We start from the raw sequence: 27,594 nt of genomic DNA, 5'->3' as shown, positions 1-27,594 counted from the left end.
GGCTGGCAAGACAAGCGTTCCCCAAGCACTGTGCCAGTCACTAGCCACGTCCAGGAACCTGGGTTGAGCGTCTCTGCAGAGCCGAACATGGGGCCAGGCATGGCTTCCACAATGAACAGGCAGAGGCAGATGCCTGGGGAAGGTGGTGTTGGAGCCAGCAGTGATGCTCGTGAGCATGTGGATCTCTGCTAACCCCCGCAGAGGGGTGTTAGAGGCGCGTGTTCTAGAGACTGCAGCTGCTCTCCAGGGCTTCCTAGCCCTGCCATTCAACGCCCTGCAGAATCTGGCCTCCTATTCTTGGCTGGCACTCCCCTCTCCAGCCTGGCTGGGTCCGTGGCTCCTTCCTCTCCCCTCCTGCATTTGCACCTTCTGAGTGGAGCCATTAGGGAGTAACTCGGTCACATACCCATACACATGCACCCACATGTGCACGCACACGCTCCTCCCTGGAAAAGCAGCATAGCATAGGGACTATCAAGCCAGAAGACCTTGGTTAGAGTTCAGGCTCTGTCTGCTGCTATCTTAGCCTTTCTCAGCCCGAGTTTACTCACAGGTCAAATGGGCACAACAACAAAGCCTGCCTCATAGCCTTGTCATATGCACCAAATGACAAACGTTAGCAGTTGTCAGCAGACCGTAGTAGCACTCGCTATTATCCTGGTTTCCTCTCCCATACCTCTGCGCAGCCCCTGCCCATGTCAGTTTACTGATCCCAGGTCCCGTTCCCCTCAGGACTTTGCTGCAGGATGGATGACTTCACTTTCCTGCAGGATTGAAAGGCAATAATGATAATGAGCTAGTTCTTCAAGAGAGTTTTTGCACTTGCCTCGGGGCATCCCTGCTTACCGCAAAGTGGTGAGTGAGGTGGTGGAAATGTCATGTCCTGGTACCTGTGTCAGTGGGGGGAACCTCTGAGAGTGCAGACAGGGGACCCTCTGGCTATCCCTGAAGTCAGGCCACCCAGGAGGCTGCCTAGTCTGTCTTGTCAGGGGAAAGAGAGAGAACTATGATGAGCAGCCTGCTGTTTCATCAGCCCATGGTGTGTGTTAGCATTGCCTCCCCATGACGCACTCTCCCTCCATCTCCTTCTAACAGCTGGCCTTGAGGTTGGTCCCCCTTCCCTCCCCCATGAGTTCTGAGCTGGGAACACGCTGGGGTCCTGACTATCATGATCGGTAATCTCCCCAGCAGATCAGCCTGGAAACAAGAAAGGAGAAAATAACCAACTGCTCTATCAGCAGAGCCGTTCTGATAGAGGATTTAATCAAAGATGGGGCAAGATGACATGGCTGAGGGCCAAGGCCAAGACCCAAGGGGGTCAGGGGCAGAAGCTCTGGGAAGACAGCCTGAGGGATCGCTGGGGCCCTCCCCTTTTTTTTCAGTGTGAAACTCAGAGAGGCCTTTCCCCCTCCCCTCTCTCAACTCCCACCTTTCCAGGTCCAGCAGCCACACTGGAGGCTGATGGGGTGGGGGGCTCTCTCCCTTTTCATAATCTGAGAAAGTTCCTCTACAACCTCCAGAACCTTCCTGCTGCCCAATCTCTCCTCTCTGACATTAGACTTTCAGACTGGTCTCAGAAAATACAAGTCTTTATCCTTTCTCTGAGAGTCTGGTTATTGGGCAGAGTGTCCCAAAAAAGACCTTGACAGAGCCTTAGACACTCCATCCATTTATTCATTCATTCACTGGTAGGGTAGCAGGCCCTCTCCCTGCCTGCTGTGGGCTTTTCTATTATCTGAAGAAGGGGAAGATCAACACGGTCACCTTTCAGTGTGTATAGCCACAGCGCCTCCTTTCCCCACTTCTGCACATTTGCCAGGCACAGAGCCTGCGACCTCTGCCTGCTACAGGGGTCACCAAATCACCTGAATACGTGGGCTGTGGGCACTGGCATGGGCGGCTCAGGCCGGCTGCCTATGAAGCAATGGCTGCCTCACCATTCCGGTGTGGGGAGGGCACAGGGCAGCCAGCACCAATTCCTGGGCAGGAAGAAATGCCCAGCTCTGGGACTTCTGGGCTCAGGTTCCATCCGGGTGGGTCCCACCTGCGGTTTGCATGCCTATGACACATGCCTCTTGAGATGCTCAAAACAGATTCCCTGAAAAGGGTGGGAAATATTTTTGCATTTAATTGCTTTTAAGTAAACAATTTAGGGTTTAAGGAAATAACATACAATTGTTTGTAAGTAGAATACTAGTGGCTAGGCTTTGTGAAGTGTCCTGCAGCCACCTTGTGAGGTAGATTGTTATCTGAGCAGACACTGACGACTTGCCTACAGCTAATAAGCGAGCAGCTTCTTCCTCAGCTCTCTTCCTTTTCTGCCAAAGGAGGAGAAATGTCTTGGCTGCCCAGACCACCCAGTGAATGGAGGAGAAGGGGGAGGGGATGCTTCCAGCCCCCTCCCCTGACGTCACCCTTCCCTCCTGCAGCCTGGCCCAGTCACTATGGGCCCTGTTCACCTCCTCTCTGGCCATCTCCCTGGTGTTTGCCGTCATCCCCTTCTGCCACGATGTGAAGGTGCTGGCCTCAGTCATGGCACTGGCGGGCTTGGCCATGGGCTGCATCGACACTGTGGCCAACATGCAGCTGGTGAGGATGTACCAGAAGGACTCGGCCGTCTTCCTCCAGGTAAGCCCGGCCAGCAGGCACAGGGCTGGGAGCTGGGGAGGGCATGGGAGCTCCCTAGGCCCCCTCAGTCTCTCCCAGCCTCCTCCCCCAGGGGGCCACTTACCAGCTGGGTTAGTAAGTTCTGGACTCGGTTTTCCCATCTCTAAAGCAGAGCAGTGACCCCTGCCCTCACTGCAGGGTGTCCCAGGAGCCTAAGTGCTCAGGAAAGAAAGCTCTTTGCGAACTGGAAAGGGGGTGTGACTCAGGGCTTGCCTCCCCTCTCCTTCCCCTCCTTCCCTCTGTTTCCTTTCTTCATTCTCCCCCTGGGATTCAGCCAGCCCTTTCCTTTTGTGCCCAGGATTCAGCCAGCCCTTCCCTTTTTGTGCCCCCTTCCCTTTAGGGTGTTAGCTGGTGGATGCTAACATGGGGATCAGTCCCCGCTGGGGATTAACAGAGATGGGGAGGGAATTGGGCACTGTCACCCAAGTCATCCCAGGCTGGCAGGGTGGTTGAGAAAGGAGTGTCACTCCTCACCTCCCCTCACCTCTCCTGCTTCCTACCCCCATGGCTCCCCATTCCAGGGCTGAGCAGCAGCCCCCAGATGGGGCAGAGGGTGGGGGAGGGGGCTCAGTGTGGGTACTCTGGGCTGGAGGCCAGGCCACTGCTTCCCTGGGCTGAAGACTGAGCCACACCCCCACCCGCCACCTCTCCTCTGTCCCCAGGTGCTCCATTTCTTCGTGGGCTTTGGTGCTCTGCTGAGCCCCCTTATTGCTGACCCTTTCCTGTCTGAGGCCAACTGCTTGCCTGCCAATAGCACAGCCAACGCCACCTCCCGAGGCCACCTGTTCCATGTCTCCAGGGTGCTGGGCCAGCACCACATAGATGCCAAGCCTTGGTCCAACCAGACGTTCCCGGGGCTGACTCCAAAGGACGGGGCAGGGACCCGAGTGTCCTATGCCTTCTGGATCATGGCCTTCATCAATGTGAGTGTCCCTGGGGCAGGCCAGGTAGGGAGCTAGTAGACAGTCCACACATTCCAGTCCACCCCACACCCAGTGCAGATTCTTCAGATGCTGAGAAACGTGCTGGGGCTGAGGTGTGCATCCCAGAGGCAGGAGGATGGGAGGACAAATCCTCCCTGGGATCCCCCGCACTACTCCACTGTCCTTCAGCGACCTGTGATTGCAGTTCTCCAGGAAGGTAAAACAATGAGCTGAGCGCAGTGAAAATCAGGGTCAACTTTAGAATTATCTGAGGTTCTGTGGGAAACTAGTTTTTTCCTCCAAGGCCAGATGAAGTGGGCCCTGGACAGACCCCGGCAGGAAGTGGCAGGTTTTTTTCTGGGTCCCTTCATCGATGGTGGGATTCTCCTGTGCCCTGCTGTCAGGGGCTCCTGTGGAGACTAGGAGACAGACAAGATGACCTCTGAAGGGCCCTGCCTGCCAAGGCAGCGTATGGTGGGAACAGCGAGAGACCACTTCACCCCGTGACTGCGTCAGATACCGAGGCCCACTTTGTACACCCCTGCCAAGTCAGCACTGACTCTGGCCTCTGGCTGGAAACCTCCTCTGGTGCTCTGCAAACCCAAGTTGGGATCTCCCACGTTAGCCCAGACTGGAGCCAGAGCGTCAGGTGGGGAGACCCCCTACCCCCATCCGCCTGGCTTGGGGAGGACTGTCGGGAACACCAGAACATCCCTGGATCCTGGGCTGGGGGTGGGGAGCATTCCAGTGGCCACTGTCTTGGCTGTGGGATGGAGGCACCATGCTGCCTGTCATGGTGGCTTAGAGCCTCTCTTTGCAGTGGGTGGACTTATCAGCTCTCCTGGGGCAGGTGGGCTGGACTCAGGCACTAGAGCAGCTGCCCAGCTGCTGTTGAGCCTCAGAATATGCCACACACACAGCACTGAAAGGAGCCTTTGAGACCACCATTCCAGTGAGCAGCAGGGCAGGGGTGGGGGTGTCATGCCATCACCAGCTCAAAGCCCTGACAAGGGACTGATAGGAGGCTGAGCCCGGCTGGAAGCCCTGACCCTCAGCATAGACCATCTACCTGCTGCCCCCTCATCACCGGTCCTTTTCCTTCCTTTCCATTGTAGATTTCCTTTCCCTGGTCCGAATCTCCTCTGGGGGCTCTCATAAACGCACCCTCTCCGTCTGCTCCTTCCCTTTTCAGCCCATGCCCACCCATTGTTTTGGAAAGAATGCGGCTTTGGGCCCGTTCCTTCCAGGAGGGACCTGCGAAGGGAAGGAGCAGTGTCAGTAGAACCTCTAGGCTGGGACTCCCAGACCAGGAAGCCGGAAGTTCCGGCTTAAGCCCGAGGTTTGTTCTCTCCTGCCCCATGAAGTGCAGACTGGAGGGACTTTGTTTGCTGCAGGATTTCCAGACTTTTTCTATTGGTTTGTGTCTGAAAATAAACAGTCCAGCACAGAGGAAGATGGGGCTGTGCATGTACTCATGTGGGTGCACATGCACACACACATGCACACCCCACCTGCCCTTCTCTTTTAAGGTGGGGCTGCCTTCCCTGAATGGAATTCTTATAAAATCGGGCGTGTTCCTGCCAGCAATGCCAGCCAATCCTCTGTGAAGCCCTTCCCAGCACCCACCTCCCTGGAAAGCCCCACCTGAGCGATCAGGCCTCTTGTACAGCTGTTTCCCCTTGGCCTTCACTCAGGCATTCTGCCACTACAGGCCTCTGTGGGTGGGTTTCCTGTTTCCCCCCTCACACTGGAGGGAGGGCTGTGTCTCCCCCATTAGGGCTCAGCAGGGGCTGTTCTCTCCCCACTCAGGCCTGACTGCCAGGGGCCATGTCTGACCTTGACTTCTTTTTGAGTAGGCAGAAAGGCTCCCAAGGTCACCGTAGGGAGGTGCCAACACAGGGGTGGTTTTTGTCTTTCACTCCTGTTAGGTGACTTGAGGAAATATTGGGGAGAGCCAGCCTGCCTCCAGGGGCAGGGAAGGGCTCCCCCAGAACAGCACCAGGCAGGGCTGGCAGTCTGCCGGCCTTCCATCTCTACCCTGCCGGCCTCTCCCATGGGCCGGGAAGAGCCCAATAGCTGGGCGCTCTCACCAGCCTCTGGGAGACATCTGCAGCTCCCTGGGATTCCTGTCTTTCCTAAGCAAAAGGAACTAGGCTGAAGTTGCAGCAGGAAGGGCAATAGTTAGACTTGATGCGGTACTTCCTGGCAACCAGGTGGTGAGACACAAGCAGGGGCCCCTGAGGGAGGTGGTGGAGGCTTCCCCAAGCAACCTCAGAAGTAGCAGCCATTTCCCACTGCTCTGAAGGAGTTCCGATTTAGCATAAATAGCAGCAAACCGAACGTTGGGCTTATGTGTACGGGCTGCTCGTAAACATGCATTTTTTAATCAAAAGGAGATCACGTTTTTGTTTTCAAGCCCCTGAGGAGAGCCTCTGTGCCCTGCTAGGATCAACATCACCAAGGCAGCTCCTTAGGTGGAGACAGCGCTGAAAGAATCAGGATGCCAGGCTCCATTCCGGCTTTGCCCTGAGTCCGCTGTGTGACCAGGGCAGTCTCTCGGTCTCTAGTTTACCCCTCAGATCTCTTCCAGTTCTAACAGGTTATGACTAAGTGGTAACATCCCCCAGCATATTTTGTAGAGATGTGATGCCCAAAAGCAAAGCTGCTTTGTAAAGCACCACGTGACCTACCAGCATGAAGGAGTGTGAGGTGTAACACTCCAGCAAGCTTACCCCCAGCACCTCTCCTGGGCCAGCAGAGAGTTTGAGTCTAAGCTTCGCATGTGACAAATATCTGTCTTTTCAGGGAAGCGAGTATGGTGATCAGGCAGCAGTTACAGCAGGCCTCCCCACTCCTACCTTGGTCAAGGCACCCGGCTTCTTAGGTTGGGATGGCTCAGCTTTTAGCTGGGCACCCTTGGAAAAGAGCTGTCTTCTCCCAGGACTATGCACATGCAGTGTGTGCAGAGGCCAGGTCTGGGAAAGGGGAGCTTCAGGGCAGGGCTCTCCTGACCCTCTGCCTGCTCCCCAGCTTCCAGTGCCCATGGCCGTGCTGATGCTGCTGTCCAAGGAGCGGCTGCTGACCTGCTGTCCCCAGAGGAGGCCCCTGCTTCTGTCTGCTGATGAGCTTGCCTTGGAGACACAGCCTCCTGAGAAGGAAGATGCCTCCTCACTGCCCCCAAAGTTTCAGTCACACCCAGGTAGGGGCTCTAATGAATCTGCATCCTCACAGCCTCATGTTGAGGCTTCCTTGGTAACCCCTCTCCCAGAGAGAGTGAACCTAGATCACAAGTGTTTTTTTTTTTTTGAGACAGAGTTTCACTCTCGTCGCCCAGGCTGGAGTGCAGTGGTGCGATCTCGGCTCATTGCAACCTCCGCCTCCCAGGTTCAAGTGATTCTCCTGCCTCAGCCTCCCAAGTTGCGGGGATTACAGTCGCACACCACCACACCTAGCTAATTTTTGTATTTTTTAAAGTAGAGAATGGGTTTCGCCATGTTGGCCAGGCTGGTCTCAAACTCCTGATCTCAGGTGATCCATCTGCCTCGGCCTCCCAAAGTGCTGGGATTATAGGTGTGAGCCACCATGCCCGGCCACAGGTGACGGTCTTTTTTTTTTTTTTTTTTTTTAAAAAAAAAAAAAAAAAAAAAAGAAAACCTTGGCCCTGATGGTGCAACATGACCAAGAGAATGAGGAAGGCAGACTTCTGACTTCACCCTCCATTCTGCTCAGCCTTGCCTTTTGTTACCTTGGGCGAGTCACCTGACCTCTCTGAGCCTTGGTTCCACCAAGACTGGGAGATGGACAGGGGTTGTTCTTAACAGAAAGATAGTGAAAGTAGAGGCAGTAAGTGGGCCCCATCCTGCAGGGCTCTTCTGACTGCCAGCCACGACCCTGGGACATGCAGAGGGAGGGAGCAGAAGCTGAGACTCACCCCTGTTCTTCTGCGCCTCCTGCAGGGCATGAGGACCTGTTCAGCTGCTGCCAAAGGAAGAACCTCAGAGGAGCCCCTTATTCCTTCTTTGCCATCCACATCACGGCCGCCCTGGTGCTGTTCATGACGGATGGGTTGACGGTGAGCCTGCCTCAGAGGGCGCCCCCTATTGGGGGACCCTTCACCCCGAGACTCCAGTCTGAGAAAGGCAAGAGAGAGAGGAGCATGAAGTTTCCTGGAGACCTCTCCTGGTGTACAGTTGATTCAAAAATTTAATCTAAAGTACTAGGGAGACTGTCTCCAGAGTCAGTCACAGCATGTTGGTACTATGGGCTTCTGTCTTGGACAATTGTTTTTTATTTTTGTTTTATTTTTGTTAGTGCTATAGGTAGGGGCCTAACTGGTTTGTTGTCAAGGACAGGCTACCTGCATTTTTTAAAGGGGTGGTGCCCTATTCCCCAATTAGAGGTCATGCTATATAAACAGGGCACTTTGCTTCCTGGAATACATTACAAACCTGGGTGTCTCGAGCCAGTGTTGTAAACAAGCTTCAGGTGGAATTTAGGCCCAGCTGTTCATGCTACGAGTGACCTCTGTTACATTAGTTAGCACCTTTTTCCAGAAACTTCTTAGGATTATATTAGGGCAGTCGTGAATGGCTGATCAACTGATTGCCATATGATGACCTCTCCAGAGAAAAAGCCCTAAAAACTTAAATGACCTGGTGGAAAGTACTTGTGACAGTACTGGTTGACTTCCAGCACTTGTTTTGACCTTGGGCGTCACTTCTGTCTGTTTTCTCATCTGTAAAACGAGATGCTTGCACACACCTTTCTTTTTTTTTTTTTAAATCGTGTTCTACTCTGGTTGAAGTGGGGAGCAGTGCCTGTCTGCCCAGGCCCTGTGGGCACTCCCATGGAGATCCAGAGCCACCTCTCTGGAACCCCCAGGTCTCCATGGTGCAGTCTGTAAGCTAAGGCACCCCAGGTTCTGTCCTCAGCTTGAGCCAAGTGTGTTGTGTGGCCTTGACTCCAAGCCCAGCCCTGGCTGAGCCTCTGGGAGCGGGAACAGGCAGTCCTCCCTCTGCCCTCACCACACTTGCCCAGCCTGGGCTCCCTTTGTGAGGTTCGTTGTCTGGCTGGGCTGCGGGTGTGCTCAGCGGCACCCGGTCTCTCCACAGGGTGCCTATTCTGCCTTCGTGTACAGCTATGCCGTGGAGAAGCCCCTGTCTGTGGGACACAAGGTGGCTGGCTACCTCCCCAGCCTCTTCTGGGGCTTCATCACACTGGGCCGGCTCCTCTCCATTCCCATCTCCTCAAGAATGAAGCCGGCCACCATGGTTTTCATCAACGTGGTAAGCAGCTGAATAGCGTCCTCTCTCTTCTGAGAGACCCAGGAGAAGCCTCCTCCTCCTGGCCCTACCCCAGGATGTTTGCCCAGGCCTGCACTCTGCCAGCCGGATGGGAACTCAGGAGTAGAGGGAAGAGAGGAGAGAGAGGATGACAAGGAAGGGGTGGGAGCCTGGGAGGTGAAGCCTACCTGTGTGACCATGAAAAGTCCCTTCCCCTCTCTGGGCCACTGATCTTATACCCTTAAAACGTAAAAGGAAAGGTCTGTAGGAGGTGCTGGCTGCAGTGTGTGGAGCCCATCCCAGCCAACAACCGGCCATGAGCGTGAGGAAAGCCAGTGCTGGCCCTGGTCCTCCTGTGTTTACCTTGGTGCCCAGCTGCTCAGAGCCCTCCAGTCAGTGGAAAGCTGTGGAGGCCAGGGATCCCGCAACCTTCGGAATCACCGCCTCTGGGCTGGGGCCTGGGGATTTGCATTTTGTAGCTCCCCTAGGTGATTCTTTTTTTTTTTTGAGATAGGGTCTCCCTCTGTCACCCAGGATGGAGCACAGTGGTGTAATCTCAGCTCACTGCAACCTCTGTCTCCCAGGTTCAAGTGATTCTCCTGCCTCAGCCTCCCAAGTAACTGGGATTACAGATGCCTACCACCATGCCTGGCTAATTTTTGTATTTTTAATGGTGATGGGGTTTCACCACTTTGGCCAGGCTGGTCTTGAACTCCTGACCTCTCAGGTGATCCACCCGCCTCGGCCTCCCAAAGTGCTGGGATTACAGGAGTAAGCCACTCTGCCTAGCCCTAGGTGATTGCTAAGTAGGCAGGACATGGAGGATGACCTTCAAGGAACTGATCTGCCTAGGAGGCAGGAGGTCTGGGCCTGAGCAGTGGGTTAAGACTCTTGCCTTGGTGTCCATCCATGTCACCATCCATGACACAGGGGTCCACATTACAGACTCCTGCCAAATCGTCTAGTCCAACCTCCCATCAGGCTTGAGCCACCTCTATAACATCCCTTCCAAGGGGTTCACTGTCTGCTTAAACACCTCTAGTAACTGCAACTCACTACCTTTCCAAGTAGCCCAATGAGGGTACTAAGCCCAGGTAAGAAAGCATTTCCTTGGTTGAATTTCTAGCAGAGAGGGGGTTTGGACATAATGTTGCAGTTTCAGAGACAAAGATCATGATCCCCAAGAAAGGCCTTTGGATTTGACCTTGTGCCAGTTGACCCTCAAGAAAGAAATTTCAGTTCAATGTAGATGGGAGGTAGATGGTAAACCCAAAAGCAAGAGGTTGAGTGTGAGAGGGAGATGAGCAGTGGAGGAATTTGCATTTCTCTTTGTAAATATTTTTGAGTTGAAGGGAGTTGTGTTCTGCAGGACTCGGGGTGGTATGGGCCTGTTTATAGTAGAGGATAAAGGGACGACACCTATTAGGAGGAGGAGTCTGTGAAAATACCATTGTGAGAGAGTAACTGAGTGAGGAAGGCCCTGACAGACGGGAGGTGGGATGGAGAGCGGAAGTGGAGGAAGCTCTAAGCTCAGCAAGAAGGAAGGCCCTTGTCCACGGAGCTGGGGCAAAACGATGTCAAAGGGGAAAGGTTCCAGAAGAGGAAGGGCACAGACATGGTTGCCAGCCCTGGCTTCCTTGTCTAGGTCAGACACAAGGCCAATTGCTAAGACAGAGGAGAGTGGGTGGAAATCTGGGTTTGGGAAAATAAAGGTCTAAGCATCCATATGTGTTAGGCATTGCCCATAGACACTCACCTGGAGTGCTGGGTTTTAAAAAGGAAAATCAGGTTCCTGGGCCCAACCCAGACTGAGTGAGTCCGAATGTCCAGGAGGAGGCATAGCAATCTATATATTAAACAAATGCCCCAGGGGAATTACATCATCCAGCAAGCTTAGGAAAACACTGTCCTAGAACAAGTGACTCCCAAATACATTAGATTCACTGGAGCTGCTTTTTGAAAATAGGATCATGAAAAGGCCAGGCGCGGTGGCTCACACCTGTAATCCCAGAACTTTGGGAGGCCGAGGCGGGTGGATCACGAGGTCAGGAGTTCGAGACCAGCCTGACCAACATGGTGATACCCCATCTCTACTAAAAATACAAAAATTAGCTGGGCATGGTGGCGCCTGTCTGTAATCCCAGCTACTCAGGAGGGTGAGGCAGGAGAATCGCTTGAACCTAGCAGGCAGAGGTTGCAGTGAGCTGAGATGGCGCCACTGCCCTCCAGCCTAAGTGACAGAGCAAGACTTCATCTCAAAAAAAAAAAGAGAGAGAGAAAATAGGATCATGGACCCCTACCCCAGAGATTCTAATTTAGGAGGTGTGGAGAGAAGCCTGGGCCTCTGGGTTGTTTTGGAAGCTTTCCAGGGACTTTTGTGGGCACCCTGTTTGGGAACTGCAGCTGAGTGGCCCTGAGCAAGCCTCTCCTGTGTAGATGCGAAGTGCCTGTGTCATATTCACTGTGACTACTTCCGAGTGTTCCTCTCTAGGTTAAATTAATGGCCACCCTGTTCTCAGCATTCTCCTGGAGCTCAACAGCTACTTCCTGACTTAGTATGTTTGTGCTGTGTGCAAAGCCCTGCTGCAAACTGCAGGCCGCCAAGTTCTGGAAGACAAGGTTCTTGCTTTCAGGGAGCTTACGGCCGGCCAGAGGAGGGCAGTGTGCCCCAGCACAGATGGAGGGTGAGGGGGTGTAGGCAGTGGGGATGCAGGCTCAGTACCAGACTGAGTCACTGGCTGAGGCAGGGGCCACACTGTGTGGGAAGAGAGTTGGTGGAGCTGATAGTTCGCCCTGGTTAGTCTTCTATCACCAAGGCTAAAATAAGACTTGGGTGTCTTTCAAACTTCCCCAAATCTAGGGATTTTCAGGGTGACAGTCTTTGAGGCATGGCTGGAAATGCATGCGGTTTGTACGGGGTAGTCAGGTGGAGGAAGAGGAGCAGGAGTGGCGGCTTCCAAACCCCAGCATCTGTCCCAAGCTCCTAAGTTGAACACTGAATATCAAGAAGGTGCCAGCCCCTGAAGGCAGGAGGTGAGCAGGCCTGGTTGAAGTTAAAAGGCCCGTGTTCAAAGGCCTGGGTTAGCGGGTAGGAGGTTAACTTGGGAGGAGCATGGTAGGCAGGGTGAGGGATGGGGAGCAGAGAGAGATGAGGATGGGGAAATAAACAGGGGTTACATCCTCAGGGTTTTGTAAGCCAGGCTTTGAATTTTATTCTAAATGGGCAGGAAGCCAGTAGGTTTTAAGCAGGTCTGCATTGCGTTTTCTTTTTTTCTTTTTATTTTTTTGCATCTCACAGATACATTTATTCATGCTATGAAGTAAACGGCACTTATACAGGTGTCCCGTGATGTTTCACATTTCCATCTAACATAGCTTGCATTGCACTTTTAAAATTTATTATTATTTTTTTTAGAGAGACAGGGTCTCACTATGTTGCCCAGGCTGGTCTCGAACTCCTGGGCCCAAGCGATCCTTCCTGCCTCAGCCTACCAAAGTGGTAGAATTAGACAGGAGCCACCATCTCCAGCCACTTGCACTGCATTTTAAAAGTGCACTCCAGTGTGGAAGAACAGACTGTAGCTGGCAAGAGTCAAACACGGACTGTCTGTTATTGTAGTCCAGGCGCAAGAGGGAGGCGGCTGGGATGGGGTGGTCTGGATGGATCTGGGGCAGTACAAGGATCGAACATGTTTTTTGGGATGGTGTGGACAGGACGTGTTGCTGACCCAGGTGTGGGACGTAAGGAAAGGAGGAATCAAGGACCTTAGACACAGGACTTGAGCAACTGCATGACTGGGATGCCCTCACTTGATGTGAGCAGGAGTAGGATTGGCAGAGGAAATTAAAAGTCCAGTTTGGGCCACATGGTTAGTCATCCAGGGACTGACTATATCCAAGGGGCAGCTTTAGGTTCAAGTCCGGAGTCCTGGACACAGCTCATGGCTAGAGGGATAGATATAAGCGTGCCTGCTGTAGAGGCAGGTGAAATGTGGAGCAGGGCACTGCGGATATGAAAGAGCCAGAATAGAATCCTGGGCCATCCCAACATTGAGAGAGTGAACAGAGGGGAAAGCAAGAACAAATGGATCTCAGGGACCATGTTCCATGCCAAAGAAAGACGTGACCTTTGGAACCATAGTTATGCTATGACTTTCATATTTTTACTGCATGAAAGAAGTCTTTTGTCTTTCCATTTCCATTGTGAAGGGAATGTGTTTCTCTCCTTCAGCCACTGTTTTGTGGCTGATCCCTCCAGGGCTGCTAGAGGAGCGCAAAGGCCTCAAGGATTAGGAGCATTGGCTTTGATTTTCCAATCGGAGCAACTCTCCCAGGATCGGCTCCCAACTCTGAAAGTCTTTTCCTTTCTGCATGCCCAGAAGTGGAGGGGTTGGGAGCTGGATGAGATTTCTTGCCTGGCTCTATAGTCTGTACTTACTTTTTTAAGAAACAGATGTCTTCGTCCAGGAGATTTTTACCTCAAAGCCATAGGCTGCTATAGAAGATCCTTATCCCCTGAGACGTCTAAGAAAAGCCCAGAGAGAAACACTAGGACTCATATTTGTCTGAAGCACCACAGTTTACAGAGCCCCTTCATTTGTATGATTTCACCACCACTCTTTACTGTGGCTTTTGTAACTATTCCTATTTTGCAGATTAGGAAGTTAAGAATCAGAGCAATCAACTACTTCCGGGTTCCACAGCTAGTAAAAAACACATCGGGACTTCCACCTGGGTCTTCTGACCCCAAATCTTATGCTGCCTGGGTTTATTCCCAGATACATCTTGCATAGAAGTGACTCAATGCAGACATAAAAATGTGTTTAAAGAACTTAGAAATATGATTATATTAACAAAAATATGCCTGTGTCACAGAGACCTTTACTGAACTAGAAAGATTTGGCCGGGCATGGGGGCTCATGCCTGTAATCCCAACCCTTTGGGAAGCTGAGGCAGATGGATTGCTTGAGCCCAGGAGTTCAAGACCAGCCTGGGCAACATGGCGAACCCTTTCTCTACTAAAAATACAGAAAATTAGCAGGCGTGGTGGCACACGCCTGTAGTCCCAGCTACTCAGGAGGCTGAGGTGGGAGGAATGCTTGAGTCCTGTAGGTCGAGGCTGCAGTGAGCTGAGATCGCACCACTGCACTCCAACTTGGGCAACAGAGTGAGACCCTCTCTCTCAAAAAAAAAAAAAGGAAAGAAAAGAAAGATTTCTGGGTCTCCAACCATAGGTTAGCATCTGCCCATGGGAATCTGAGCCAAATCTGAGGGTGCCAAGCTGATTGCCACAGCCACTGACCCTCTCCCTGGGTGGCTGGCTAGGATTCCCAGAGGATGGGACCCTGCCGCCACCACCCCTCTTCCCCTGTTATCTGATGGCTTCCTGTCTGTGCACTCTTGGCTTTCAGGAGAAGAGAAGCAACTTATCACAAAGAAACAGAGGACTCTCCTACCCGCAGGGCTTGCAGGGCAGAGAGAGCTGATGAAATTGGCTTGGGTGGAGTTCCCGGGGTTACAGATAAGACCTTGGGGACAGGTAGTCCTCAGTCCCCAAACGCTTACGCAGCGTGTACCGTAGCTGTTAGGGGAGATGTCTAGGTGGGAAAGATGTCTAGACGGGTGTCTCCTTTCCACGCTTCCTTCCGGATGTCAGAACGGTCCCTGGAACACTGCGGTTCCCGCCTGGTCCACGGGGTGGCGCGCGGGTCACACAGCTGGGCTCCTTGGGCTAGAGAGGAAACGCCAAATCAGGAGACGCCGACTCCTGGCTGTTCCTCACCACCGATGCTCAGCTTTTCGCAATTCCTAACCGCCTCCACCTCTGCCGCGACAGGTTGGCGTGGTGGTGACGTTCCTGGTGCTGCTTATTTTCTCCTACAACGTCGTCTTTCTGTTCGTGGGGACGGCAAGCCTGGGCCTGTTTCTCAGCAGCACCTTCCCCAGCATGCTGGCCTACACCGAGGACTCCCTGCAGTACAAAGGTGAGGGCCGGGCCCGAGCCAGGAGGCGCGCTCTAGCTGGGCGCCGCCGCCTCGCTCTGCCCTGTCTCTCTGTGCTCTTTTTTTATTTTTTAATTTTTTTAATTTTATTATTATTATACTGTAAGTTTTAGGGTACATATGCACAACGTGCAGGTTTGTTACATATGTATACATGTGCCATGTTGGTGTGCTGCACCCATTAACTCGTCATTTAGCATTAGGTATATCTCCTAATGCTATCTCTCCCCCCTCCCCCCACCCCACAACAGTCCCTGGTGTGTGATGTTCCCCTGTGCTCTTCTAGGCCAGCACCATCTCCCAGCGAGAACGCTGCCCCTAGCTCCCTGGAGAAATGAACGCCTCCCTCCTGACTTTGGCGGGAGCAGGCCCACAGCGGGGGTGGTTGTGACCCGCTGGGCTCCCTCCCTACAGAATGATCCCCGTAATGATGGGATTGCAGGCCACAGAGAAGTAGTTAAGCTTCTTTTTTCCATCTGCTTTGTCCCCGTCGTTACGTCTGCTGACCTGCAGGTGACATTTTGTGCGATATGCACGTGCTGGAAATGCCGAGTTCAAAGAAAAGCAAAGATGCACAGGAGAAGTTATGGCATAGGAAAGGCATTTTGTAACCTAATTTTCAGTAACAGTACGTGCCTGCCTTGTGGCTGTGGATGTTGTTAGAAACGTGGAGGATTAGAACACTGACTCCACATCTGGTTTCAGGAGTGACACAGCTTCTTTGATGGCAGAAATCTCTAATTCTCTCGACTAATCTCCCTCCCCTTTCCCTAGCCTCCCAACTGCCTATAGCAAAGAGCTCTTTTTTCAATGAGTTAATTAAAAATAATTATGTCTTGAACATCACCAGAGACGCACTAGATGCTGGAAAACCAGCATGAAGATGAGCGATTTCTGGCCGGGCGCGGTGGCTCAGGCCTGTAATCCCAGCACTTTGGGAGGCTGAGGCAGGCGGATCACGAGGTCAGGAGATTGAGACCACCCTGGCTAACACGGTGAAACCCTGTCTCTACTAAAAATACAAAAAAATTAGCCGGGCGTGGTGGCAGGCGCCTGTAGTCCCAGCTACTCGGGAGGCTGAGGCAGGAGAATGGTGTGAACCCGGGAGGTGGAGCTTGCAGTGAGCCGAGATCCCACCACTGCACTCCAGCCTGGGCGACAGAGCAAGACTCTGTCTCAAAAAAAAAAAAAGATGAGCGATTTCTTTAGAGAGGAGTGGGGGAAGTTGGTGTACGGGGAGAGTCAGGGCAGTTAGAGCTGCACCCAGCAGTTATCCACAGCCTGGATCCTTGAAATCGAAGGATAGGCCCCAGACAATTTTAGCACATAACATCACCATCAGTCGTTAGGAATAAAATCTTTTCTACGATAAACCTGCACACTTTTTGTTTTGTTTTCAAAATGGAATTTTTTTTTATTATATAAGTCGTATGTGCTCACTGCAAAAACCTCAAACCATAGAAGCATAGTTTAAAGCAGTAAGTGAAAGTAGCTGAAAATAACCCTCTTAGCAGTTCATTTCCTCCCAGATCCCTTCTGAGCTTGTGAGACCATTCTCTGCGCTGTTTAATATTTGTAGTTTAGAAGACAATTCCTGTGAGAGAGTGAATTAGAGAATCAAGTGTATCTGAGTTTCTTTGGCTTCTGGCTCCTCTGAGTGGGGGCACTACACATCATCTGAGAAACACCCCCAAATCAGGGCATACCTGGTATAAATTCCATTGAATCATGACTCTGAAGAGATCCTGGCCATGGTGAAAACTGAGGGCAGAAAATGCATCAGCCAGTCATCATCCAGGCAGCCCATCACTCACCCATCTTTCTGCTATTCAGGACATCATGCTGGGTCCCACAGGACGTGGCCAAGGAAACACAGCCTCTCCCTGCAGCTTGTCCTAACAACAGGACAGCCACGCACCTAGCTTCCACGGGCGAGGGCCCAGGAGCCCTCAGACTCCTCCCTCACCCATCAGTCTCCAAGCCTCAAGGGAATAAATGAAGTAATGAAATGAGGTAGCTATCACATGTCACACAGTACAACTCAAGAGTTCTAAGTGACCAACAAATGTTAGAGTTTAATAATGATAAGTGAGGCCGCGTGCAGTGGCTCACGCCTGTAATCCCAGCACTTTGGGAGGCTGAGGCGGGTGGATCACTTGAAGTCAGGAACTTGGGACCAGCCTGGCCAACACGGTGAAACCCCGTTTCTACTAAAAATACAAAAATTAGCTAGGCGTGGCGGGTGCCTGTAATCCCAGCTACTTGGGAGGCTGAGGCAGGAGAATCGCTTGAACCCAGGAGGCGGAGGTTGCAGTGAGCTGAGATTGCACTCCAGCCTGGGTGACGGAGCAAGACTCCGTCTCAAAAAAAAAAAGTGATATTGATTGATTCTGCCTGCAAATGATCACTCAAATCCATCCTCTTCATTTCTTACTGTCCCTGCCTAATTTAAGGTCTTTATCTTCATTGACCTGCTTGGACTAGTTAATGGTACCCAGGTTTTTCCAAGTTCTAATCACCTCCATCCCTTCTTTGATGGGTCTTGGCTTGTCTCCTTGTCTTCCGTCTTGCCTCCATCTAACTCAGCTGGCTGAACATTAAAATCACCTGGAGCTCTGGTACCAAAACCCAGTGACTGGGCCTTACCTCTGAGTCTGATGCAACTTGTCCAGAGTTGCTGGGTGATTCTAACATGCAGCTAGAGGTGAGGACCATGTACTAAGCCACCCTCCACACGGTAAAACAGGGCTGTGCTTACTTCAGCAGCACATGTACTAAAATTGGACCAACATGGAGATGATGAGCATGGCCCTTGTTCAAGGATGACATGCAAATGTGTGAAGTGTTCCCCCAAAAAAACCAGAAAACAGAGCTGATCACAACCTCCAGATCTACCTATGGAGCATCTTTCTCTCCAGACTTCTCTCTCCCTGCTTCCCCTCCAAACCTGCATTCTAGCCACGAATTACATGCTATTCCCTGATGGCACAAAAACTATTCTGTACCTCCCTACTTTGGCACGTGGTGAACCCTCTGCCTAGAATGTCCTCCCTGCTCCGTCTCGCCCCTTTATCTTCCTGCTCTTCCTTCCAGACCCAACTCCAGGAAGTGTCCTCCTCCAGGAAGCTCCTCTGATCCCCACTGGAAAGGTGTGCCTCCCCTTTGTGCCCTTTGATGTTGCCCCTGTCTCTCATGTTTGACCCATCTCAAGACTTTTGTACCTATGTTATCTGCTTCTTCTCCTAGACAACATGACCCTACCAAGGGACAAGGGTAAGAGCATGGGCTGTGCAGGCAATAGCACACCTGGCAGTCCTGCCTCCAGAGTTACTGGCTTTATGACCTTGTACAGTTTCATTTCCTTCCCCTCTCTGAGCCTCAATTTTCTCATCTGTAAAATGGGGATGCAAATACCTGCCTTGTAGGATTGTTTTGTGCATCAGAAAAAATGTAAAGCTTTTCACTTAGCATCAAAGCTGGCCCACAGGCACTCAATGTCTTGTTAACTCTTAGTATTCACCTGAGCATCCTCAGTGGTTAGCATAGAACTCAGTGGTCCTCAGTTTTTAAACAGATGAGTGGAACAGACAGATGGGTGCTACTGGAATTCAGGGAAGGGAGTGAGGGGGCAGTGTTGATTTTAACAAAAGTAGCTTCATAGAGGGGATGGGATGTGAGCTGGCCCAGAATCTAGAAAAGCAGAGAGGAAAATGGAAAGGCCTTCCTGGGCAGGGTGGGGCAGTGAACAGAATGAGAGCAAAGGCACAGAGACAAGTCTGAACATAAGCGAGACTGAACGAGCTAGAAGGAATGTGAAGTCCAGAGTAGACAATGATGACAACTATTTTATTAAAAAAAAAATAGTGTCTACTATGTGTTAGCTGCTGTGCTACTAACAGGCACTGGTTTTTGCCAGTGATCTATACGACAAGGCATGGCCATCCTTTCCTGGGCTTCCAGCCTAGTGGGGAGAGCTAGCTGGTCAACAGACAGTGTGGTGAGAGCAGGTGCAGGGTGATATCACAGCACAGAGAAGCAACCCATCCAGGCATGGGGACCAGGGAGGAACATTACTGATGGAAGTCTAAACTAGGACCTAAAAGATGAATGGGAACCAGCTGGCCAGCACGGTGGAACCCCATCTCTACTAAAAATACAAAAATTAGCCAGGTGTGGTGGTGCATGCCTATTATCCCAGCTTCTTGGGAGGCTGAGGCACTGTACTCCAGCCTGGGCGACAGAGCAAGACTCTGTCTCAAAAAAAAAAAAAGATGAATGATAATTTACCAGAAAAGAGGAGGAGGAGGAATGTTCAGTGGGGAGTGAAGGTGTGTGTTGGAGCCTGGAGGTGAGAGTATGGAGGGTGGAGGGGGAGAGAGAAGCCTGAGCCATTAGCAGGGGCAGAGTCTAAAGGGCCCTGCAAACCACTTGAAAGTCCTTGGCCTTCATCCTGAAGGCAGTGCCGAAGGGCTTGCGCAGAGAGTTGGGCTGGTTTTGAGTTTACTGTGTGCCAGTCCTATGCCGGGCTTTTGGCATGTCTTACATCACAGTTACCCACACGGTAACTCTGTGAAGGAGGTGTGATGCTCATCTTACAGAGAAGGAAACCAAGGCCTAGAGAAGTTAGAGAACTTGTCTAAGGTCACATGGCTAGTAGGTGACAACCTGGGCTTGGAACCCAAGTCTGACTCTGAAGCTTGGGCTCTGAAGGTCTGCGCCACACTGCCAGACTCATCAGGGTGTGTGGCTGGTCAGTGCAATGCCAGGACAGCAAAGACACTAGTCTGCCTGCACCAGAGGGCTAGCCTCAGGATATCAGGAAATCTTTCTAGAAAGGTAGGTAGCAGTCAGAATGGGAATGGCGCTGAATGCCAGGGCTAAGCAAGATGGGATTTACCCTGAGATAGTGATGAGCAATTGAAGGTTTCAGAACAAGGAAAGGACAAAATGACAGTAAGACCTAGGCATTCCCAAAGCAAAGTTACAGGCTCATGTCTGAGAAATCCTAAGTAGTCCTTTCCACCATGCCATCTTCCAGAGGTTTCCCAGAAGCAACCTGGTTTTTTTTTTTTTCGTTTTTTGACAGGGTCTCACTTTGTCATCCAGGCTGGAGTGCAGTGGTGCGATCATGGCTCACTGAAGCCTCCAACTCATGGGCTCAATGGGCTCAAGGGATCCTCCTACCTTAGCCTCCCAAGTAGCTGGGACTACAGGTGCACACCACCATGCCCAGTTAATTTTTTAAAATTTTACTTTTTGTAGAGACCAAGTCTTGTGATATTGCCCAGACTGGTCTTGAACTCCTGGCCTCAAGAGATCCTCCCACTTCTGACTCGTAAAGTACTGGGATGTGCCTTCCAAAATGCATATGCCACTGTGCCTGGCCAGCAACCTGGACTGTAATGCTGACTTCTGTCTCCTTAACTTGCTTTTACCAAACCAAACCTTCTCTTTTTGTTAGGCTGTGCAACCACAGTGCTGGTGACAGGGGCAGGAGTTGGCGAGATGGTGCTACAGATGCTGGTTGGTTCGGTATGTGGGGACCTGTAAGGGAGAGGGGAGCATTTGGGGAGCACTCCTCTGACAGGTGAGAAGATGCAGATAGCCGCCTTCTGAACTTAAACTGTCCCTTTCCTGAGTCTCCAGCAAAGCCAGCAGGGCCCCCTGTGTCGTTGTTACCTGTTTCCGTTTCCAAGCCAGCCCTGAGAGCTTAGCCTCCATATGTGGGATCTGGAGATGTGAACGGATGCATGGAAAAGTCCAAAGCAAACACAAGCCATGTCTGGGAGCAGGGCCAGAGGGGGCCCGTGGGAATGCTGTTTAGCTCTCAGAGCCTGAGATGGGTTGGAACTGCAGTCAGTTCTTTTTCCATCCCTTCGGAACCCACCACTCCCTACCCCACCTCTCACAGCCTCTGGCCGCCCTACAGAGGGCCCAGCTTCCTGCTCAACTCCTGCCCTGACCGAGAGGGCCAACTCTTCCAGTTCTATTCAAATCTACCCGTTTCATTTATTTACCAGGAAAAAATAAAACCTAACATCTACTTTTTATTGAATACTATAATGTAGATATTATTCCCCTTTTTACAACAGAAGATACGGAAACTCAGATGAATTTAGCAACTTGCCCTAGGTCAGTCACACTTCTAGAAACTGACAGGACCTCATATCTAGATCTTTCAGCCTCCAAAATCTCCCTCATTGTGACTCCATTCTCCTTTCCTCCTCTTTTGCCCTGCTGGAGGGAGGGGAAGAGCTGCATCTCACCATACCCTCCTCATTGAAATGACGTGATGTCTGGGATTTGCTTTAGCATAACCTAGTGCAGAAAAGAAGTGCAAGACCACTGATGAAACCGGTGCTGACTGCTAAAGTTGAGTGATGGGTTCAAAATTCATTGGAGCTCCATATACTACTTTAACATGTTTTAAATTCTCATAATAAAAGATTAAAACAATATATCCTCAGCAAAGTTGTGGTTTCTATACCCAAAGTTCTTATGGGTATAGAAACACTTAGTATGACTGGAGTTTCAGTGATGATAGAGATTGTCAGAAGGTTCCAGAACACAGAGCTGCAAGGGACTGCATGGGGTCACCAGGTCCAGTCCCTGCCTTAGAGCAGGACTTCTGCCTTCTCCAGACACATCAACTTGAAACAAGGCCAAAGCATCCCTCCTCCCCGTGATTCCATCTCTTGGTGTGACGGGCCTCAACTTAGCTGAAAAACCAGCCAAGGATGGAGAAGGCTGCTTCCTCCGATACACCTTCCACATGAAGTTTTAATGGTCTGTCTCTCTGTGTTTTCCCCTTTGGCAGATATTCCAGGCTCAGGGCAGCTATAGTTTCCTGGTCTGTGGCGTGATCTTTGGTTGTCTGGCTTTTACCTTCTATATCTTGCTCCTGTTTTTCCACAGGATGCACCCTGGACTCCCATCAGGTAAGGAAAGAATCTGTTTCTACACAAGAGGAGGAAAACAGAGCCAGGGTCGGGGGGGGGGGAGCGGGAGATGCTATGGATCTTAACGTGCCAGAAATGCTGCTCTGTTCCAAGTAAAATGCAAGGAAATGTTTATTTTTCTACAGCTTCCTTTTCCTCTCTTCCTGCTTTCCATACGATTGTCTGCGCTGGACTCTTAAGATAGGCGAGAGCTGGGTCGGCTGACTCATGGTTTCTCCATTAGCAGAGGGGCATGGATTGTGAACTTGGCTTCCTGCATCCCACCATGCCATGGAACCATGAGCCAAGAATCTCTTTCCAGCCTGTTCAGGGAACTGAAAGGCAGAGCCCGACTCCTTGGCTGGAACTCAGCCCAACGGCCTAATTGGCCATCTCTTTGCAGTTCAGGATTTTGATTCTAGTCCAAATCTTTTTTTCAAAAAGAAGTCCTTCAGGCCAAGTAGCAAAGAAAGGCTCCTTCAGGGCAGAGACACCTCCTAAGAATAGTCTCCCTTCTAGAGACCCCAGGCAGGGGGAGTGCCAAAGCTATTTTCATAACCCTGAGCCCTTACCTGCCCTTTTGCCCACTGCTTTCAAAGTGCCCAGGGACTGCATCGGCTGTGTGCAAAGCCAGTTCTTAAGAGAAGGTGCCCAGGCGGAGACTTTGTCCTCTCTATAAAAAGCAAAATCATCACAAAAAGACTAAAGGAACAGGCATTCACCATCCGCTCTCAGTGGGTGAACATATCTACACTCTAAACACTCAGTACAAAGGCCCAGAAGGAAAGGCGGCCCCCAAAACAGCACTAACTATAGCTTCACTTCTGAGACAGCAGTACTGATTGCACACAGTGCAGAGTTTCATTTAAGACCTACATTCAATTAATATTTGCTGAATATTAAATGAATAACACTTAATGGGCTCCTTATTCGTGGGAGACAGACACATTCCCCAAGCCCTAGACAGTAGTCTCAGGAAACTGCCTCTACCAACTGTTCGCCAGAACTAGGGCAGGCTAAACTTTTCACTTTGCTCCCTCTAGAGCCACAGAATGGCAGAGAAACAGCCTGGGTAAGCTCTCAGAATGAATCATCGCTGCTACTCATCAGAGCTGCTGAAACATGCTACCTGTTTTTTTTGTTGTTGTTGTTTTTTTTTTGTAGTTCCTACCCAAGACAGATCAATTGGAATGGAAAACCCTGAGTGCTACCAGAGGTAAAACTGGGTGAAGGAGGCAAGAGAAGACTTTCAGCCTCTTGATCACCAGCATGACCATACTGTTTCAGAAAGCTGGGTGGTGGTGGAGGCACTCTCTCAATGACTATTCAAGTCTTCTCCACTAAAACTTGGTTGGGTAGAGGAAATTAAATTGAGTCCTGGTACCTGGTCAAAATCATTAGAAGTTTACCTGGCTTCTCAAGTTATCTTCTTCCCTGGTTCAGACTGTTGGTAAGAGCTGTCCAGATACCCAGATGGGAAGGACGGAGACAGCCACGCACTTCACTCCATTTGTCACCTCATGCATGGACCATACTCTGGGTTTGAGATCATTCTTCATTGAAGTTTGTAAAAATAGGTTGAAATTGTAAAGCTCCATGATCATTGCTATATGTAGATATATTTCAATTTAAGCAAAACAAGCTGCAAGTTACTCCCTGGCATGCTCAAGGGGTTTTTGTGCTTTTCACTTAATAATCCAAAGTCCCTTAAATTCCTGCTGCAGACATCAATAGCTTATCTATATTCTCAAACACCAAAAGGGAAAGTTGAATCTTGCTCTCTTTGGTATACTAATGTAGTGGTATGCTAAGCTAGCTCATACCAGCCTAGAAAAGCTGATTGTAAAATTTTCATTTTGACAGCTGGTTATTAAATGCAGCCATTATTAAAAATCAAATCATACAAACTTTAAATCAATTACATTTAAAACAAAGGTAATAAATATTCAAAGCATATCGCTTCCTAATTTTATCTTGATGCTCTTGAGGTAATTTACGTCCATAGTACCTGTGTGGTGGAATTACTATGTATGATGGTGTGCTACTGTGCACCTTGTCCCAACCCCACTCTTGGTGATAGCATGTTGGTAGCTTGAAATCAGCCAGGTGGGAGTATTACCATGGACACTGGCAAAAGCTACAGATCCCAGAGAGCCAGTGGTTAAACATTTACCAGCATACCACTGCTAGTAATCAAGGCTAAACTGGTCCAGAAATCGCCCGGGAGAATGAAATGGATGTTCCATTTTTCTCTACTGACATTGACTAGCATATAAAAGGTATAGAAACAGCACGAAGACTTTCTGAAAATACCTAATGAAAATTTTACATCTTTTTTTTGTTTTTGTTTTTGAGACAGAGTCTCACTCTGTTGCCAGGCTGGAATGCAGTGGTGTGATCTCGGCTCACTGCAACCTCCGCCTCCCAGTTTCAAGCGATTCTCCTGCCTGAGCCTCCCGAGTACCTGGGACTACAGGCGCATGCCATCACACACAGCTAATTTTTTGTATTTTTAGTAGAGACGGGATTTCACCGTGTTAGCCAGGATGGTCTTGATCTCCTGACCTCATGATCTGCCCGCCTCGGCCTCCCAAAGTGCTGGGATTACAGGCGTGAGCCACTGCACCCAGCCAAAAATTTTACATCTTTTATAGAGGGAAAAAACTCTTTATACCATGGCAAGGCCTTTTCTTTCACAAAAAGCTGGGCCTACTGAACAATTCAAGCTGTGCAGTAGTAGACTGAAATAGGATTTGTTGAGGAGTTACAGCTCCTGTCCAGAGCAAATCCTATAGTGATACAATGAGAATGTAAACTTGCCAGCTTAGACAGGGATCAGTCCTGAGACTGCTGGCAGTAGCAAATGGCTATCAGAGTAACTGTATAATGGTTTCGCCTGCACTTTCTCTATGTATATACAAATGTACATGTATAAATATAAAAATTAAGTGATCATGGTTCTCGGTAACTTGTCCCAAGTGCTGTGATTCACACGCCTGACACTAAAAGGTTCTTCCTGGTCCAGTCAGCCAGCTGTGACCACCAGCAGCACAGCTGAGTGCTGAGAATCTGGCTGGAAAGAGAAACGTGGCTCAAGCGCTGGCTCACCTTCGAGCTGTGTGGCCCTGGGCAGGTTACTGAGGCTCTTCCAACCTCACTTTTCACATGCAAAATGGCATTTCTAAAAGTACCTACCCTACCTCAAAGGAATTCTGAAAAAATTAAGTGAATTTGTATAAAGCACTCACAATATGCCTGACACAGAAACTGCTTAATAAATGTTAGTAATTTTTAAAACCTCCTCATAAGCAGCTTAGAAATTATTCATGTTTGGTACGCATTTATTGCCAAGTCAAGCAGATCCAACTTTTTTGAAAACTGGTGGTCTAGGAGTATAGTTTTAATTATGTTTGTAAATACTCAAAAGTATTAGATGCCGGTCTAATTTAAATACAGTCTGACTGTAGCGAGTAACTGACCTGGGCAATGAAAAAGCAGTTGAATTTTTCTTGTGGTTTTTCAAGAAAATATCCTTTTTATACAGATTTAGAAAGAAGAATCAATGGCTATATCGAAGTTGATTGTGACTAATTTGTTAATACAGAAAACAACATTAACACAAATCTAAGAGTACCTTTCCTAAAATAAAATATTTAAACTTATTAAGTGTGTTATCCATTATGAAGAACAATTGATCCTCTTGTATAAACTCAGAAACAAATGGCCTGATTTTCCCCAGAGGCAGGTCTCTCTCATACTATAAGTTAATATGGCTTGTATTTTAGAAGAAAGAAAACTGTCTCACAAGGGAAACTGAATTTTTTTAAAAAAGAAAAATAAATAAATAACCTCTCATAGCAGGGCTGAGTGCCACTATTCCTTATTACATAAAATCAGAATAAGGAAAAGGCAGATCGATTCTTACACCACACGCTTCTCAGTTACACAAGTAGGCCTTTCTTCCTCATCTTCCTTTCAGGAATTTGGACATTTCAGAATCCTGTGGAATCACCCTGTTCCCAGATTTTCCTCTGCTACTTGTATATGGAAATCTAACCCATCGGGCACATCTGATTCACTAAAAGAACACAGTGACATAGAGTTCTTTTAGAGTGAATTTCATTTATTCAGTCAAAAAGGATTTGTTAAGCACCTGCTATGTTCAAGGCACTAATCTAGGTACAGACATACAGTGGTGACTGAGACAGAAGTCCCTGCCTCGCAGGGATTATGCCGCAGGTGAAGACATACATACAGACAGCAAACAAATACTACACATAACATGCCACAGGCTGAGGGGTAATATAGCACCATAAAGAAACATACAGCAGGGAAGGGGGATGGGAATAGGGAATGTCAAGAGATGCTCTGGGGCCAGGCACAGTGGCTCACGCCTGTAATCCCAACACTTTGGGAGGCTGAGGCAGGCGGATCACCTGAGATCAGGAGTTCAAGACCAGCCTGGCCAACATGGCAAAACCCTGTCTCTACTAAAAATACAAAGTTTAGCTGGGCGTGGTGGTGCACACCTGTAATCTGTAATCCCAGCTACTGGGGAGGCTGAGGTGGGAGAATTGCTTGAACCCGGGAGGTGCAGGTTACAGTAAACTGAGATTGTGCCACTGCACTCCAGCCTGGGTGACAGGGTGAGGTTCTGTCTCAAAAAAAAAAAAAAAAAAAAAAATGCTCTGGAAGGCCTTTCTAAGGAGGTCCTATTTGTGTAGGAAACTAAATGAAATGTTGGGACCAAGCTTTCCAAGTACGTGAAACCATCCCATCAGGCAGGGGGCACAGCAAGTACAAAGAGCCTTAGGCTGGAATGTGCTTATGGTATTGAAAGAACAGCAAGTAGGCTAGTGTGGCTCAACTGCAGTGGGGAAGAGTCACACGGAACAAGTGGGAGTGGTTGCTAGAGGCCAGATCATACAAGCCATGGTATGTGTAGAGGTTTTTTTGAGTGATGTAAGATGACCGGGAGAGTTGTGAGCAGACAAGCGACACGATCTGATTTACATATCTAAAGTATCACTGGTTACTATGGAAAAGAGACTGTGGGGCAAGCATGGAATTGGGAAGACCACCTGGGTACTACTGCAATAGACTGAAGAAATAATGGTGGCTTGGAAACGTAGATAGCAACGGAAGTGGTGAAAGTGATTGGATTCAAGCAACATTTTGAAGGTGAAACTGACAGAATTTGCTGATGGATTGGGTGTAGGGTGAGAAAGATAAGAATCAAGGATGGGCTGGGAACGGTGGCTCACGCCTGTAATCCCAGCACTTTGGGAGGCCAAGGCAGATGGATCACCTGAGGTCAGGAGTTCGAGACCAGACTGGCTAACATGACAAAACCCTGTCTCTACTAAAAATACAAAAATTAGCTGGGTGTGGTGGCAGGTGCCTGTAATCCCAACTACTCGGGAGGCTGAAGCAGGAGAATTGGTTGAACCTGGGAGGCAGAGGTTGCAGTGAAGCGAGATCACGCCATTGCACACCAGCCTGGGTGACAAGAGTGAAACTCTGTCTCAAAAAAACAAACAAAAAAAGAATCAAGGATGACCTGAAGGAATCTGACCTAAGTAACTGGGTATTGATGAAGTCATTTAACTCTGGAAGGCCATGGGGAGACATTCAGAGTTCTATTTTGGACATGATCATCTTATGATGCAATATTGGATGTCAAGAAGGCTGTTAGATATAGAAGTCTAGAGTTTAAAAGAGAAGTCAAGGCTGAAGATACAAATTTTGTGGTCACATAAAGTATTTAAAGTCATGGGACTAA

At 49.8% G+C, this 27,594-nt stretch overlaps 1 protein-coding gene and 1 non-coding gene across 3 annotated transcripts in view; both read left to right on the top strand.

The window, feature by feature from the left end:
- MFSD4A (major facilitator superfamily domain containing 4A) overlaps positions 1–25,474 on the top strand; it is a 33,939-nt gene extending 8,465 nt beyond the window's left edge. Inside the window, exons 2-10 of one of the 2 annotated variants that reach the window (XM_030813119.1) lie at positions 2,430–2,628; positions 3,330–3,590; positions 6,621–6,789; positions 7,547–7,662; positions 8,702–8,875; positions 14,709–14,856; positions 20,336–20,406; positions 21,692–21,812; positions 22,977–25,474. In XM_030813119.1, the coding sequence (XP_030668979.1) occupies positions 2,430–2,628; positions 3,330–3,590; positions 6,621–6,789; positions 7,547–7,662; positions 8,702–8,875; positions 14,709–14,856; positions 20,336–20,406; positions 21,692–21,812; positions 22,977–23,032 (1,315 nt within the window). In that variant the 3' untranslated portion in view covers positions 23,033–25,474. Of the gene's footprint in view, positions 1–2,327; positions 2,629–3,329; positions 3,591–6,620; positions 6,790–7,546; positions 7,663–8,701; positions 8,876–14,708; positions 14,857–20,335; positions 20,407–21,691; positions 21,813–22,976 lie in introns of both variants that reach the window. The other variant, XM_030813120.1, reaches the window with a different exon arrangement.
- Positions 17,625–17,731, top strand: LOC115835272. Its single transcript, XR_004030263.1, has one exon. It is a non-coding gene; the product is annotated as a U6 spliceosomal RNA (small nuclear RNA).
- Positions 25,475–27,594: the final 2,120 nt, after the last annotated feature.

Source organism: Nomascus leucogenys, chromosome 5 (assembly GCF_006542625.1).
Source record: "Nomascus leucogenys isolate Asia chromosome 5, Asia_NLE_v1, whole genome shotgun sequence".
Classification (NCBI taxonomy): Eukaryota; Metazoa; Chordata; class Mammalia; order Primates; family Hylobatidae; genus Nomascus; species Nomascus leucogenys.
The sequence above is the reverse complement of the archived record's forward strand: the minus strand, read 5'-3'. Positions and strand labels throughout refer to the sequence as shown.